The sequence below is a fragment of the Triplophysa rosa genome, linkage group LG12 (genome assembly GCF_024868665.1).
Source record: "Triplophysa rosa linkage group LG12, Trosa_1v2, whole genome shotgun sequence".
Classification (NCBI taxonomy): Eukaryota; Metazoa; Chordata; class Actinopteri; order Cypriniformes; family Nemacheilidae; genus Triplophysa; species Triplophysa rosa.
Genome location: NC_079901.1, coordinates 19,202,466 through 19,219,286, shown reverse-complemented (window position 1 = coordinate 19,219,286; position 16,821 = coordinate 19,202,466). Strand labels below are relative to the sequence as shown.

Sequence of the window (16,821 nt, the reverse complement as noted above, 5' to 3'; positions counted from 1 at the left end):
TGTTCATCTGATTACACCTTGTACACATGTTTTTTCAAAGAGACTGAAATTTCCATCTCTAGATATCCCCTTGTGATTCCCTTTAAAGATACCCCATGTAAAAAGTTCTCAATTATTTGCTCAGTATTCATTTTGAGTTTTTCCGATGCCCTGCTGAGAAACTGATATACCCAGTTACATTTTCTAATGGTTTCCATTACATACCCCATTACGAGATATCAGCTGTTTACTAGTAAATCCATCACATATTTTGGTGTGTCTTGGGCCGTCCTACTATAGACATCTTCACAGTCTCAATTAAACCAATACAATTCCCATTACAACCAATAAATCCATTAGAATTTCAGTGATGGTTTCTATTATTTATTCAGCAGTGCACTGTTAATTAAGAAACCTTTTCTATTAAGCGAGACCTACATCTGTTAATCAACCGTAGTGGATGTCCTGAGTGAAAACAAAACTCTAGATCTAGTGGCCTTAAGTGTCCAAAACACATTGATAGACTTCATTCAACTAGTAGTCAGCATGCATGAAACTGCTCCAATCCAGCAGACCAAGCAGGGCAGCATGTTTGAGGACAAAAAGAAAGGGATCAAATGAACACCTGTCCTCTACCCATTCTCCCTTTCAGAAGGAGCTCAGAGTAACGAGATTCCTGTTCATTAATAATGAAGAGTATGCATAATATATCAGTCATCTTGAATGGAGGGTTCTTGTGAACTTCACTCCCACAGTCTGTAAAGGTCATACATTTTTTTAAATGTAAAAAATAAAGATGAAAGCCAACAGCTCTTGTTTTCCGTATTAGTTTTTCTAGTATGTGTAGTAGTGCTTAGTGGAAAATAAAAATCACAATAAAAGAACTCTAGGTATATAAAAAATTATAGGGTTATAAGATTGAAGACGTTAGAAGATTTAAGACTACAAAAGCATAAATCATTGTATTATATAAGCAAACAAGAATATAATGCTTTTTCAGCCAGAAGTAGGCCGAACTATATTTTACTCAACGTGCAGTGACCTCTTGGGACAACGCGTTTTCTGAAACATGACATAACTGTAACATCGTAGAATCAGAATCAGAAGGAGCTTTATTATCAAGTATGTTTACACACACAAGGAATTTGACTTGGCGACAGGAGCTTAGTGCAGAAGAAAGAGTACACATGGTGCAAACATAGTGCAGATATACATTAATATAGAAAAAATGAGAATTAAATTTAAAAAATGCACTATATACAAAAAGTGAAAAAATATAGACAAAAAAACAACATATAATTGCTTAAATGAGTGTGCAGATGTGTTATTTACAGGTTTAACGTATTGTTTCTTACAATGTGGAGTTTCCAGATGCTATGTGGCAGTAGGCTACACTGCCATCTAGTGTTCATCTAAACTCATAAAGTATTGCAAACAAAATGGCATGTCTTATTCGTGGGTTCATTAGTAACTATATAAACTACAACTAATTAGGTCTTTTGATAAGTGCAGCCGTTCCCATTCTGAATTGAAATGTTTTCCTCAGCCTACTGATAACACGATTATACATGTCTATAATTTTAGTCATAAGCAACAGGAACGGCGCATGAGCAAAGATTGACTGCAGTCTGCAGATAAAAGGGTCCACAACATTTACGCTTTAAAATTGGCTTGTGTACTCAATTACGCCTAAATTAAAAATATACAAGGCAGGCCAGGCCGTAAGCGACCATACCAGATAAACGTGACGGTGTATTACGTTTGCGGGCGTAGCTGACCAATCAGTTGCATAGATCTCAGTTGCGTGAGCATGTGGGCGGAGACGACTAATAGCTGACGGTGTGAATTAAAATTGACATTCATCATAAGGACAGCAATCTGTCAGTTTCACCCCAGCGCTGTGTTTGGTTAATGTCCAAACGAAGTGTACATTTGATGCCTATGTATGGGGTGTAAAACGTATGCATGTATTTTCGATGGTTGTTTCAGCAGTCACGTACGGGCGTGGAGATCCTGCGTCAACATGGGAAAGTTTTTCTTCAGCAGGGCTGAAAAATAGGTCACCGGATCTCGCCTTTGTCTCCACGCGTCTGGTATCTAACTTCATATATGCATTGGGAAATCTGGATTTGCAACGTTTGGGAGACGTTGAAACATTCGTGATCTTAAAGAGGTTACAGTATATTTGGAGGAATGGTGGTCAACACGGTCCACTGGTTTAGAAAGGGTTTACGCTTCCATGACAACCCATCACTGCTGGACTCTGTAATCGGAGCGGATACTCTGAGATGCGTTTACATACTGGATCCATGGTTTGCAGGATCATCCAATGTAGGAATCAACCGGTGGAGGTGAGTTACTTTTGAAACATACATGTAACACGTGTGCGCAGTGACCTGCATTGAGTGGGGGTGGTACTGTATGTATACTGTACGACAGTATGTGAACAATCATATGTAAATCTGAATACGTTTTGGTGATGATGCCAATTGCTTGGCTTGAATATGGAATACAGTTGTAAGGATATAAAGCGTTACTGTATAATGGTGGTGCATGATTGATGATGTTGAGGAATTTAGGACCTAAATTCCCTGCAGAAAAAAACAAAGAAATTTAATGGGTTTAGTGGTTATAATGGGAATTGTTTTGGTTTTAAGGAAAACTATAATGAAAGTGAGTGACCTATTTGTCAAGTATGGAGACCCATACCCGAAATGTGACCTCTGCATTTAACCCATCCAGAGAGTAGTGAACACACGCACAGCAAGTCATGAACACACATACATCCGGAGCAGTGGGCACTGGGCAGCTATCACTGCAGCGCCCAGGGAGCAAGTAGGGTTAAGCCTTCTGGTTGAGCCTTGCTCAAGGGCACCTCAGTCATTACCCGCCGGCCCTGAGAATCAAACTGGCAACCTTCTGGTCAGGAGTCCGACTCTCTAACCATTAGGCCACGACTGCCCTAATGGTCTCTGTAGTTATTTGTTGGGGTCGAATGGTAGAACATAACAATTTAATCCCACTGTAATAAGGCCAAAAACACAGTACATAAAGGAATTTTAAGGGTCTTAATGGCAAACAACAGATGGTTCATAATTTGATAATGATATTTGTAATAGGAACCAATAGAATTTATTATGTTTTTTAGGGCTGACATCGTTTATTGATGTATCTATATTTTATTCATTTAATTAATTGTAATTAATCGTTATAATTGCCAAAGCTTTTAAACAGACTAGGGCTGCAACAACTAATCGATAATGAAAATAGTTGTCAAAGAATTTCATTATCGATTAGTTGGTCTGTGACGTCACTTGCGAGCTGCGCAGTTATAAATCAAGCGCGTCTTCTTCCCTTTTAAAAGTACACTGTGTGTTCAAAGTGTGTCTGTGGTGGGATATCCTTGTGGGATGCGTGAAGGGTACCCCCCGCATGATGTAACATTCAGCTCAGCCACTTCTCCTCTTCCCAGCATAGGACATGAAGAAGTAGGTCATTGTGTCAGTAGATGTTATTACCCCATCTTACTTTCAGCGGCAGTGACCTACTTTTCCCCGCTTCAAACATCCTCTTGCCTACGCCACCACTCCTTTATGCCATCTGTAGACTTTAAACATTCATGGCCAACATTATAACCCACAGAGGCTTTTTTCAATCTGTCACGTCACGTGGTGTTGAGGTGTCCTTGAATGCCCTGTCTTAAAGGAACCTAAGCCAGCGATATCCCAACTGTCCCAAATACTGTATGTTTTATATACAGATACTACTAAAAATAAGCAGTGACATTAGAAAGGAATGCTTTGTTTCACGTTCACCTTGACCAGGGGGATCAGACATCTTGCGGAAGGTTTGCAGACAGGCTAAGCTCAGTGCTGTTCTGCTGAGACTGTTCCACGAGAAAGACCTCTCTAGTCGGCACAACTGTAGCTCAGACAGGATTTAACTCTTATTATTATACACAAATATACGGTACAGTGAACTAAAAGTCGTGCAGGCTTTCCGCATAACAAGCATAGTGCATAGAATACAGTAATGCCATAAAGTATGTGCATAACGCATTGCTGATTTGTTTTATATATACTTAATGCAAAATGATAAGATTATATGGCAACTATCTAGCTGAGATATAGACATTGCCTAATGCCTACTATTTTCTTGCTACTTGAAAGAACCCATAGACATGCAGAATGCAAGTTTGACCAGCAGTAGTCTATTAGTGCCTTCTAATGGATGATTCTTTTACTGCAAGCATGTCTGATTTTTATCCTTAACAAAACATTATTTAGGATAAGGATATGTGATATGCTCAGAGATTAACCTTAAAAATTTGCCTACGTTATGTATCCACCTACCTTACCAATCTGTTAAAGCCCTGGTTTCTCACTGACCGCATTGAGTCTGAATGTTTTCTGCAGGTTTTTGCTGCAGTGTTTGGAGGATTTAGACGCCAGCCTTCGTAAACTTAATTCTCGCCTGTTCGTCATCAGGGGACAGCCCACGGATGTCTTTCCAAGGCTATTTAAGGTCAGTGAACTATCCAAAAACTATCTAACAAGGAACAAGTTAGCAGGAAGTTATGTGGGTAAATCCAATGACAGTGCGGCTCAGTGCGTTTTTCCTTTTTTGACTTTCTAACTTTCACTTTGTGAATCCATGCTTGTTATTTTTTTAGGAATGGAAAATCACCCGGTTGTCATATGAGTACGACTCTGAACCCTTTGGGAAGGATCGTGATGCAGCTATTAGGAAGCTGGCCACTGAGGCAGGGGTTGAACTCTTTGTCAGGATCTCCCACACACTCTATGATCTGGACAAGTGAGTGTGTTTTTGTCATTTGTGCCATATGCCCCCTTGATTCCCTTGGTAGCTGTCAGTTGTATTGAATTGAAATTTTGGTATCATGACATCATCGGTTATACAGCCTGTCAATATGTCCTAATCATTAATCATTGTTCTCTGTCACTCTGTAGGATCATAGAGTTGAATGGAGGGCAGTCTCCTCTCACCTATAGACGATTTCAGGCACTCATCAGCAGAATGGACCCTGTGGAAACACCAGCAGACACGATCACAGCTGATATCATGGGGAAATGTGCCACGCCCATCAGTGATGACCACGACGAGAAGTTTGGTGTGCCTTCACTGGAGGAGCTCGGTAAGGCGCCTGACTTTGCTTATGACAACATACGTATGTCAGTTGTAAATGGTAGTTTTATGGGTATACTGTATGTGCTCCAGGTTTTGACACAGAAGGACTGTCCACGGCTGTATGGCCTGGTGGAGAGACCGAAGCGCTTACTCGACTAGAGAGACACCTGGAGAGAAAGGTAAACATGTAGTTTATGGGTAGAAGAATTGTAAGGTTTATAGATAAATAAGTTGAATGATACTGAATTGTGCCATAATGTTTTGTTGCAGGCATGGGTCGCTAATTTCGAGCGTCCTAGAATGAATGCTAATTCCTTGCTGGCCAGCCCCACAGGCCTGAGCCCTTACCTCCGCTTTGGCTGTCTGTCCTGCAGACTTTTCTACTTCAAACTCACAGACCTTTATAGAAAGGTAAAAGCAGCTTGCTGGGAGTTATAAATGGCTGTTTACCATCAGACATTCTGACACTTTACTCCGATCGCAGGTTAAGAAGAACAGTGTCCCACCTCTGTCCCTGTACGGTCAACTGCTGTGGCGTGAGTTCTTCTACACTGCTGCTACTAACAACCCACATTTTGACAAAATGGAGGGCAATCCCATCTGCGTGCAGATCCCATGGGACAAGAACCCTGAAGCCTTAGCAAAGTGGGCTGAGGGCCGCACTGGATTCCCATGGATTGATGCCATCATGACTCAGCTGAGGCAGGAAGGATGGATCCATCATTTGGCCAGGCATGCTGTCGCTTGCTTCCTCACACGCGGAGACCTGTGGATCAGCTGGGAAGAGGGCATGAAGGTAGCGCAAAGGAATCTGATGCATTCTGATTCATAGGAAATAACAAATAAAGTTACAGTTCTGTGCTTTTTTTACCCTCCTCCAAATCTGTACTGACTTACTGTATGTTTGTTAATTTGAAGGTGTTTGAGGAATTGTTGCTAGATGCAGACTGGAGTGTGAATGCAGGCAGCTGGATGTGGCTTTCCTGCAGCTCGTTCTTCCAGCAGTTCTTTCACTGTTACTGTCCAGTGGGTTTCGGTCGACGTACAGACCCTAATGGAGATTATATAAGGTGACTCCCTCCCTCATACACTGACTATTATTCAATTTACAATTAGCTTATTATGAAAACCGAGCTCATGCTCTTTCATGTGTTCATACTTTTTTATTTGTGACAGACGCTATCTGCCCATATTGAGGGGCTTCCCTGCCAAATTCATCTACGACCCTTGGAATGCCCCAGAAAGCATTCAGAAAATTGCCAAGTGTATAATTGGAGTGCACTACCCCAAACCCATGATCAATCATGCCGAGGCCAGCAGAATCAACGTTGAGCGAATGAAACAGATCTACCAGCAGCTGTCATGCTACCGGGGTCTTGGTAAGAAACTGCTGTTGGATTAAAGAGGTATAACTTTTTCAAAACGTTGAATCCTAAATGTGTAACTTTATCAGTATTTATGCTTCGGACATGGATGATGCTTCAATCAGTCAAGCTATTTTAAGGGACGAGGGACTATTTTGTTATTCTGTGGTGTTACAGGTTTTAATGGACTGTCTCATGTTTCTTCTCAGGGCTTCTTGCAACTCTCCCATCCAACACAATTAACAATGGTGATGGTAATGAAGCAGCTTCAGGAGTAGGTCCTTCCTCGGGAGGTGTCACACAGGAGAGCACTCTCATAACAGGTACACACTTGAGAACCTTCTCTGCAAATTTTCTTTGTATGTATAAAATGCCATTGATCATATTTACCTTTATTTTTACGTATTTAAGTGCACCCTTCACCAGCAAGCTCTCGAGCACAGTTCCCATCATTTGCCGTGTCATATGATCAACAGTCCGTCAACAGTGCGCAAACAGAGCCAGGTGTGTACACAGTGCTAGTCCAAAAACATTTGTAATATTTTGTTGTTATTCTATATTGTGTATAATTCTCCAGTGATGGGCTGTTTAAGTAGCATCTATCTTTATTCATTCTTAGGTTACATCGGAGGTGGACAACCTCACAAACTGCCACAAAGAGGTGAGTTGTATCATATCGTGGAGGTTCTTTAAGGATTTAGTCTCTGTTAATCTTGTCGCCATTTATGTCTTTAGACACGAAGGTGCATTTCTACCTGTTTTCTGTGTCTGTGCTGTAACGGTCTTATGACCTGTTTGTCTTCAGTGAGTATTTTAAAGCGTCACACCCAAGACCAAACGTCAAACAGCGCATCAAAGATTCGGAGGCGGGACAGTCACTGATCTTTTCAGGCCTCTTAACCGGCATGTATACACACCTTTCCAGAGACAGAACCTGTTTTACCATCCCCGTCATCAACTTCTTCATACTATAGCTATGATCGTTGTGATTGTGTTTGTAGAGCTTGAGCTAGCAGTGAGGTGTAACTTGGAGGGCGAGGAAACTGTAAACTAAGCCTAGCTCATGAACTGTGCTACATGACATCATGTGTAGTTATAAATGCTGTATGTTTACATTATTTGCAAACTGTATATTTATGAATTGTGGAGGAAAATGTTTTGTAGCTTTTGATGTTTGATCATGCATTGTTGTATTCTCATAATCTAAATGTCATGCATCAGTTTCTTATTCGAAATGTATGTATTTAGCATACATACCATCTAGTGTCCAGGACTGTTTGTGCTGTGTTGTTGTCTAACTGTTTGGCAATAACTGAAATATAATGAGACCATAATAACGATCACCAGAAGTTACATGCTTAAAATTGAGAAGTTTACGTTGATCAACTATTGAGATGAGAAATTCGACATTGTCAAAAAAGCCATTTGATTCAAAAAATATTTTCTAATTACAGAATATAAGAATTAGGGGAAAATCTGTATATTATAGGTCACTATCGTTGTGACATATAAGCACAAGTGGATTTGTTTGAACACAATTACAAGGAATCCAAGGTTTACTATGTATATAAACGTGTATTGAAAGTAATCCAGTCTCCAGATCACTGTACATAGCTTTTCTTGCTTATGTTGTTATATTTTTTATATGAGAAACAATGCATTTTATTTGAATTGTAATGTGGTCTTTATAAATCACCATTAAAACATGAAAAACATTACTAAGTTTATTGTGAGATTGCTTAAAGCATGAATATACACTTTGTATGTAAAACTCCAAAGACATTTTGTGATGTAGACCATCACATTTATTACACTATGTGTTATATTATTATTATATTACGTGTTGGCACATTGGATGTTACGCCAAAAATGTTTTAAAAAATTCGATATGGTTTGATTTTAGTTTTAGTTTTCAGTGTTTTAAAAAATATATTATATGGTTGGACCACATTATAGGCGTTAATATTTGTTTAATGTTTAACGTGTAATCTAATATTGGCTCTGAAAAATACTGTGTCCCTCAAGTTTTAATCTTTCACATTCACAATAAAAAGCACAGAAAGAAAGTTCAGCCCCACTTGGAAGGTCTGTGACAAACAGACACGCCCACTGCACGTCACGCGGTCAGCCACCACCTATCGCAGATGTTATGAGAAACCCCTGCCTTGAGCAAACGGTGGATGATGTTGAGAATGAGAACGAACGAAGTAGACGGCGCATTACATACTGAAAGACCATTGAAGGCCGTTGGTTTACAGTACATCAGTATTTAGTTCAAATGTTATTAGTGAACGTGTAAAATATGGACAAAAGTGAGGAGCAGATGCGAAAACCGATCCGGCTCATCGCGGCTGCATGCAGAAATATGGGCATAGGAAAGAACAGGCAGCTTCCATGGAGTCTTCCGTAAGAGATAAGTTGCACAATACATTATTATCATTATAGTTTTAGTGGAATCTTTGTTTTTTCAGTTCAAGTTGTGTAAGACAGGATGAATCGTTTGCCTCCATCAGCCGATTGACCCAAAAGATCGTTGATGTTTTAAAACCTGTAACGTTAATAAATCGCAGCGTGGCATTTTAACATATCAATCTACAAAGTTTAGCTCTAATATTGAATTGACCTTCGGACCTGAAATTGGATGTCAGCAGGTTTTTTGAAGGGAGTGGAAAGATCGAGTCCCCCAGATCCCGCCCCTCCGAGATAAGAAATGACACAGATGAAATGAAATGGATATTAGTGAGGGAAAAGTATAACGCACTGCAAGGCACTTGTTTAAATAAAGCAATAAGCCCTGTGGAGCCGTGGTTTAAAGGGTTTAGAACAGCTGTTGTTTAATAAAGCAAGTTTTATAAAATAAACAACTAAATTAATGATATTGATAAAAAATATTCTTCCACTTAGCAATTTTACACTTTTTCTTCAGAAGCAGTTAATCATAATCAAGGACCAGAACAGCTTTTTTAAAAGCTGTGAGATACTTCTCAGCATATCTGAGACTGCATTTGTATGGGAGTAATGTTTTAGTTTTGTATATTTTCTTGCTCTGGTGTAGAATAATGTGTTGGTAAAGTTGTTCAGCCATAGGCATTAAACTAGAATCAAAGGAATCTACCCCTAATGCATCAAAAACATCATGCATTTCAAATTGCATTCACCCACTATGAAGTTTAATTAGGCTGATGTATTAATAGAATGAGGCAAACAGTATTTGTCATGTGCTGATGTTACTGTATCCACAGGAAAGAATTTCAGTTCTTTCTGAATACAGTTACAGCTGTGTCAACACCTGGTGAGTGCTGAAAATTAAAGTTTGTTCAACTTTAGCGTCATTCATTTTGACAGCAAGAATATAAATAAATGAGAAAAGATGAGAGACAGTATAACTTTTTTCTTGTTCAACACAGATAAGAAGAACCTGGTTATCTGGGGACGTGGCTCTTGGTCCTCCTGTCCTGCGGGCGTCCTTCCTTTTGCCAATTGCCTCAATGCGGTATTGAGCAGAACACTATCGTAAGCATATTCAATTTTACACAGGTCAGGTTAGTTTAGGAGTTTATTAGTGTACCCTTGGTTAAAATGCTTAAAACGTCATGAAAGTGTAAATGTAAAAGTAAATGTAACTTCGTGCATTGCATCTAATGTTTTGTGCATATTTGTGTGGTTATGCATATAAATCACAGTGCAGTGCCAAAACATGCCCACTATCTGTGTAAAGATTTTGGGTCAGTAATTCGCCTCGTCTCTGAACCTCCTCTGTGTCACATTGTGGAGACCATCTGGGTTTTAGGAGGTCCAGCAGTGTATAAGGTGAGAGGCCAGCTTGTCATTCTTGTGTTTGTTCTAATTTAATTAACATTCACCAAAAAATGAAATTGTTGTTGTTTGAAACAATAGCACATGAAATAGTGTCAGAATGTTTGGGTATTTGTTACAGTTAATTGAATGAATTATTCTACACAAGAATCTAGAAAGAATTGACTGATATTTTTTTTTATCAGGAAAGTCTTGAGCATCCATGGTGTGATCTCATTTATCTAACTGACATCATGGCCGACTTTGACTGTGATGTCTTTTTCCCAAAGTTTGACCGCAACGTTTTTAGGAAACAAAATGGGTGAGCTTATGCGATGTTCCGTGAATATATAAATAAATCCACTGATAAATATCCATTGCCTGATACGGCATTGCACTGTATTAGTTTAATAATTGCTGATTTTCCTTTTAAGTTTTCCTGGAGTACCAGATGAAATTCATGAAGAAAAGGGCATCAAATTTCAATTTCAAGTCTTCAAGAAGGAAGCCTAATAAGACTGAAGCAGTAACAAAATGCTTTACAATCTATCAAACATGACTGATGAAATAGATGTTTACATAATCTAGGTTTTTATCGGTTTTAATGCAGTAGACATAAGTTCTCCTTAACCTAGCAATATTGCACAGAGAACACTTAAGCACAAGGGCTCTACTTATTATTATGGCACTTCACTGCCATCCGAATTGTTACAATTTCAAATAAGCTGTTTCACATACAACATATGAATGAAGAGACCCATTTGGGTGAATCATCATTGCTCAATTATTACATAATAAATCACATCATACAAACAGCAGATGGACAAGCAGAATGTTCCACTGCTGATGAACACCACTTCACTCATAATGACACATGCGAGTTTTACTGACCACTCACCAGATTCACTGTTACTCATATCACCATGGTGACCACTCAAACCAGATCAGGGGGATGATACACAGTCGGGTTCACATATGAATTGTCTATACATACCGTCTGCTCAGCAACTTACTGGAGTCAGTATTATTATTTATACCAAACATTCTACAATTCAACGACACATTTGTAGGTCTGAGTGATGTGTATGTATTTCCTTTCATTTCTTCATTCTGTACATGCTAGACACTACTATGTTTTTTTGTGAAATGTGGTGCTATATTAAAGTTCCATTTGAATTCTAATCCATTTACTTGTGGGAAACTAACTTATTTACCACACTTTCACAGTGAGAATGAATATTTTTCCCTCCACTAGATGGAGCAGGCAGCTAAGAGACAATCCTACCAAAATGCTGATCAGTCTGAGGGGTGAAGAAATAAAAAAGCAAACCTAATAAAACAAAATGAACGCTAACAGTTAACATTGATTGTTATGCAATACCATTTATTGTGCAATTATTTGCACTACAACAGATGTCTACTGGTGAGAACCTACAAATTCGACATGTTACATGTTTGTGTATTTGAATCCAAAATGCCACGTTAAGGAGCATCAGATGTGCGACTCAGAACAATACTGAAACAAAGCTGAGAGCAGATGGCATACAGGACAACTAAACGCTGCTCAGAGCTGCTATCAGTTCGGCCTCATCTGCATGACCTCAGACACAGAATATTTACCACCTTAATATCCCACCATGCACAGGACAGGAAATTACAGATTTTAATTGCATGCGTCATCTATTTTCATATTTTTCTTGAGTTATGGCCCATAAAATCAGCGTGTAACATTTGCTAATAATACCCACTGTCACATTTCAAATGAAAAAGAGCTATTTATACCCCCTCTTATTAACCTTCTATGCGTTTGGGTATAACTCACAGTGTCATTTGCAGACTAAAGCAACCATCCAGTTGGCACTTTACACTAGAAGAGATTAAAGAAAAGGAGGTGTAGACCAAAATCTGGAAAGGTAGAAAGAACAATCATAGCAGCAAAAAATGTTGAGAAAATTGTTGTTTATTACTGCATAAATTAATTATGAGGACTAATCAATGTCGGGTGAACTGAAATCAGTTTCTGAGAATAAGAAAAAAGCAACCACAATTTGATTCAACGGAGGCTAGAAGCCTGTGAAATTTAATATTTCACTATTAATGAAATCATAAACTCCACTGCATAAACAGCACATGCCACAAGGCAAAATGTAATGAAACTTCATTATAGATACCAGTAAAGTCTTTAGTCTAATCATTAAAAAGCACTGAATGATCTCAAAACATTGCCCAGAGGCCAAAATACAGGGAAACACTTGCAAATGAGATTCTGCCAGCATGGAGTTCAGCAACATACTGGTAAACATTCATTGATCTGAATATTTATCTACAGTACATAATGCATCATTGCTTAGAAACGTATATTGTTCATTATTTACGGCTTTTGATAAAAATACCATTCTAATTTTAAAAAATTTGCTATCATTCTTACGAAATCTATACATATTACTGTTTGTACTTTATTACTGTAAAGGTCATATTTTACCCCAAATGAAAAAAATATCAAAAACAATTAAGATGTATTCATCATTTCGACATTATTTTAATAGCAATTACAGTAAAGTAAAATGTAAAATTTTCATAATGTCACAAAAATTCTTAATGGCACTACAACAGGCTTCTTTGTCATCCTTTTCATAAGTTTCAACTATTATGTCTATGTTTTTGGGACCATACAAACAATAACTCATTCCACAACCATAAAATATACGTCTGAAATAAACTTAAGGCGAAACTGCATCCTTTGAGCACATTTGAGCATAGCACACTGATAAAATCACCATGCACCATGTTAACAAAGCATGCAATTGTGTATTCTTCGCAGTCCATTAAATAAAAAATAAATAACAAGGATAGTTTATATTCTGTGAGTGTAGCACGTCTTCACCTTAATGCAAATGTAGCACCTTAATCCTCTGTTGTAAGAGGTGCTACTGGATTAAAGAGCGGCCTCTCTCGCCTGAGATGTAGCTGCCCATAGCTCTTCTCGAAGTCCTTCTTGGTGCCATTGAGGACTTGCAGGCTACCCGTTTGTGCATCGTAGCCATAAGAACGCAGCTTCTGAATGCGATATTGAACTATCTGGGTTGTCAATTCCAGCACAGTGGGCGTCTCCATGATCTTCTCTATACTCATTCCAGCAGCGAGGAGACCTTTAAACCGTTCAGCTAGTATAGGCACAGGATAGTATAACAAGGCTGGACACTCAAGTACAATTTGCCTGAGCTCTGCTTCTGTGCATCCCAGAATCTCCTGAGAATAGCTCAGGGAGTGTTTTATACTTTCAGGGTTTAATTCAGTGACAAACCCTTTCAATTTGGTAAGCAGCTGCAAAAGCTCACTGCTGGTGAAGCCATTGTCTCGCAGGAACACTAAGTTATTGTGCAAGGCCTCCGGCACCTTTGAAAGCACATAAGGATTCTGAGTGATCAATTTCTGAAGCCAGACCTTCATATTGTCCTCCCTCCCACCCAAGTCCAAAAAGGTCTTCTGCAGCATCTGGATCATCTCCTCATTTTGCTTCACTGGTTGGCTGAAGCTCTGAGGGGCGGTGGCCATGAGCTTACTAATAATACGTTTGTTAAGATGTATGCTCTGGAAATACAGAATATTTGCTTTCTGGTTATCGTGATCGGAAGATGAAGTGAAAAATGAGGAAGGGAATTTTTCAATGATTCCCACCAAATCCATCGGCTTGGGGCACACTGACATCCACAGCTTTCTCTGTGCGTCCATTTCCTCAGGCTTGCAGAGGATGGCCTCTGGGTAGAGCTCCAAGACACGGGCGATGATGCTTTCACTAGCCCCCATATCCCTCAGCAGGGCAGCAGTCTCGGACACATACGCAGGGCTCTGTCGCAACACCCAACCCTTCTGCTTCCGAACTTTACTGATGTCTACACACAGGTTGTACAGGGCGTCCACAGCAACAGTGTTCTCTTGCTGAATGAATGAGGTGCAGGGCCGAACATGAAGTAAAGGGATGACTTGAGTTCGCGGGCTCCGCAGGTACAGTGAGGCTGTGACTAATCGCAACATGTTTGCACGATCCAAGGTCTACAGAGGCTGTTAGTTGATCATGTACATGTAATCGAACGTTTTGCCTCCAATGCTGCGTGTCTGGAAAAATAGATCAAAAGATTTAGAATGCTTCTATAGTGCCAGTATGAAATCATTTTCATAAAGCAGTTTCAACTTTATAATAACCATTCAATCATGCGTTACTCATGCAAAGCTGTTGAGAAGAATCCTTAGGCATTCATTGTGTATGACAATTGTCTTCAGATGTTCAGTCAGGCATCGTTTTCCTTTCTTTACATCAAGATCACTTCACTTGCTCTTGGAATACATATTATTTTTAAATCTTCTAACTAGGGCTGTCACAATTATTAAATAATTGTCTCATCGCGATGGTTTCAGATCATCGCAATTATTGCACATCTCTATAGAAGACACTAGGGGGAGCTGTAGTGCATCTGCATATTGCATATTTTATTGTATATATTGTAACTAAAGCATGGTCATACTTGTAAAATGTACCACCACAACACAATCACTTAAAAAAAAACTAAAGCATATACCATCAAAATAACCTGCAGTACAATTTAATATTATTTCAGTCTGAAAACCGGCCTACCAAAATCTCATTAACATAGAAGTAAACTTTTATTGTAGTCTTGCAAGTGAGAAAAAAACAGACTAGAAGCTTTTTTATGACTGATAGCATTTTAATGGTGGCTTCAATTCACTCCTGATCAATTTACTTAATTTACAAGTATTTGGCGGTTGTATTATTGACAGGTAAAAGCCTAAACCTTAAGTATGATGACCCATTTTTTTCCGATGTATTTCCAAGAAAAAGAACATAGTCTTTATATTCAGAACAATATGGACGTTTCAAAGCTGAATAAAAAATGTATGAGAATTAAAAGTCAAAGCTCTAAAACAGACAACTAATCGTCATAATCGCAATGATTTATTAGACAATTAATCGTCAGCCAAATTTCATAATCGTGACAGCCCTACTTCTAACAATAATGGCCTCTTATGAAAATTTCTCATGGGTTACTGCAGTAAACAGTTAAACTATGACATTTGTAGTAAAACCATACTTGTCACAAATTTACCGTTGTCTTACTACAGTAGCCATACTGTAGTTTAACCATTTGTTGTTAAACTATGGTAATCACAAATATGTTACTAGACTGCATAATAATACAGCCATGGGCAATTTTCAATAAGAGCTGATTCCAAGGCAGAGAAATTGTGCCTTAATAAGTTAACCATTGTGGCTAAAATATATGTTTAAAGAGAGCACTGTAGATCAATACCTGCACAATGACAGCTTCAAGATCTTCAGAAGTGGGGCGTGTTCCATTCAAATGTGATCATTCCTATACCCTATTTCCTTCGAAGGCTTTACTCTCATCAGGAACAGCTAAGAGAGTTAAGAGCCGTCACAGACAACTGCCCTTCTAAACACACAGTTTTAAGAACGTTTTTTGCTTAAGTTTTAAAAGATAACAACATAGCTGCCATGAATGTGCTCCCCTCAATGTGGCCTTCAAAGGCAGCACTCGAAGCAAGCCACCGAAAATCGCATTTCTTGTTCTGGTTGCGACGGTCGCGCAGACAGCGCATCACAGCGCCACTGTCAGCACGGGAGGAAAACGGAACTCTGCCCATTGGCAAAAATAATTTGATTCATGAATTTTGATAGGGAATTTGAACAAGGGAAGAACGTAATAAAACAAATTAAACACTCATTTAAAACTAAAACAAGCTTATACGAAATATTTAATTATTAACTAGCACTAATATGATAAATACGAAACAGTTTTAAAATTTATATAAAATATTTAAAAAAGGTTTGGATAGACTAATTTCAAAATGTTAGCAACTACCAATATTCAGGACTGTGTATTTTCACAAGTGAAATATGCCTAAAATGGCATGTGGGACCGTGGGTTCTATAATCAGCACTGAGAGCAATTAATTTGAATGACAGTAGGGAGTGAGTCACAGTTGGAGCTTAATCACAATGCTGGATCATGACCGCCTACTCAAGCTGTTCACAGAGCCCACCCTTGAAGTCTTTACAATCTGGCTACTTATAAAGAGCGTTTATTTATGCTTAGACGGCCCCCACAGACTATTAGGTAGTAGGTACCTAAAGTACTAAACACAGTTTGACAATGAACGTTTTGTCTGAAGATCACGACTTAGCCTATCTTTCAGATGGAGTTGAGATTGTAATAAATCTGAAGAAATTGCCTGTTTCAGGAGATTCATACGTTCTTTCAAAGGTATCTCTCAAAGCCTCATTTTGATCGATATGGGAACATCCTAGTCCCTCAGGTTGTGTGGTGAATAAATTAATCTTGCTCTGAATGCGAGTTAGGGTTAGGGTTAAAATCTCATTTTAGGAAGAGCATTACTGGAAACTGAATCTCTGGCCACTGTCTGGGTCACAAATCTCCTTTATACAAAACCATAACTTATATAACTTTCTTTGGGAGTTGCAAAGTTGAATACTGGT

The 16,821-nt window shown here is 38.8% G+C and overlaps 3 protein-coding genes across 4 annotated transcripts; 2 read left to right on the top strand and 1 right to left on the bottom strand.

The window, feature by feature from the left end:
• The first annotated feature begins 1,795 nt into the window (after positions 1–1,795).
• Positions 1,796–8,209, top strand: cry1b (cryptochrome circadian regulator 1b). Of its 2 annotated transcripts, XM_057347474.1 has the most exons (13): positions 1,796–2,330; positions 4,395–4,503; positions 4,652–4,794; positions 4,950–5,134; positions 5,218–5,306; positions 5,398–5,538; positions 5,612–5,923; positions 6,046–6,197; positions 6,304–6,506; positions 6,701–6,814; positions 6,903–6,995; positions 7,111–7,152; positions 7,297–8,209. In XM_057347474.1, the coding sequence occupies exons 1-13, from the start codon at positions 2,173–2,175 to the stop codon at positions 7,371–7,373; spliced, it is 1,818 nt and encodes a 605-aa protein (XP_057203457.1). In that variant the 5' UTR covers positions 1,796–2,172; the 3' UTR covers positions 7,374–8,209. The 2 variants fall into 2 exon arrangements, with proteins under 2 accessions (XP_057203457.1, XP_057203458.1); XM_057347475.1 differs by lacking the exons at positions 6,903–6,995; positions 7,111–7,152; positions 7,297–8,209 and having other exon boundaries at positions 6,304–6,533.
• Positions 8,210–8,629: 420 nt separating this feature from the next.
• On the top strand, positions 8,630–11,466 carry zgc:153031. Its single transcript, XM_057348163.1, has 6 exons — positions 8,630–8,897; positions 9,734–9,783; positions 9,899–10,004; positions 10,175–10,301; positions 10,493–10,608; positions 10,721–11,466. Exons 1-6 carry the CDS (start codon positions 8,794–8,796, stop codon positions 10,797–10,799), a joined length of 582 nt encoding a protein of 193 aa, XP_057204146.1. The 5' UTR covers positions 8,630–8,793; the 3' UTR covers positions 10,800–11,466.
• Positions 11,467–12,238: 772 nt separating this feature from the next.
• Positions 12,239–15,915, bottom strand: mterf2 (mitochondrial transcription termination factor 2). Its single transcript, XM_057348191.1, has 2 exons — positions 15,614–15,915; positions 12,239–14,402 (listed from the first exon to the last, which is right to left on the bottom strand). Exon 2 carries the CDS (start codon positions 14,319–14,321, stop codon positions 13,191–13,193), a length of 1,131 nt encoding a protein of 376 aa, XP_057204174.1. The 5' UTR covers positions 14,322–14,402; positions 15,614–15,915; the 3' UTR covers positions 12,239–13,190.
• Between the last annotated feature and the right edge of the window lie 906 nt (positions 15,916–16,821).

Bases quoted from the DNA above. Each gene is read 5' to 3' on its own strand.
- cry1b (XM_057347474.1), top strand. From the start codon at position 2,173: ATGGTGGTCAACACGGTCCACTGGTTTAGAAAGGGTTTACGCTTCCAT. The intron at 4,795-4,949 runs GTGAGTGTGTTT...GTCACTCTGTAG, and splicing joins ACACTCTATGATCTGGACAA to GATCATAGAGTTGAATGGAG. The intron at 6,996-7,110 runs GTGTGTACACAG...ATTCATTCTTAG, and splicing joins CAGTGCGCAAACAGAGCCAG to GTTACATCGGAGGTGGACAA.
- zgc:153031 (XM_057348163.1), top strand. From the start codon at position 8,794: ATGGACAAAAGTGAGGAGCAGATGCGAAAACCGATCCGGCTCATCGCG. The intron at 10,302-10,492 runs GTGAGAGGCCAG...TTTTTTTATCAG, and splicing joins GAGGTCCAGCAGTGTATAAG to GAAAGTCTTGAGCATCCATG. The intron at 10,609-10,720 runs GTGAGCTTATGC...TTTCCTTTTAAG, and splicing joins GTTTTTAGGAAACAAAATGG to TTTTCCTGGAGTACCAGATG.
- mterf2 (XM_057348191.1), bottom strand. From the start codon at position 14,321: ATGTTGCGATTAGTCACAGCCTCACTGTACCTGCGGAGCCCGCGAACT.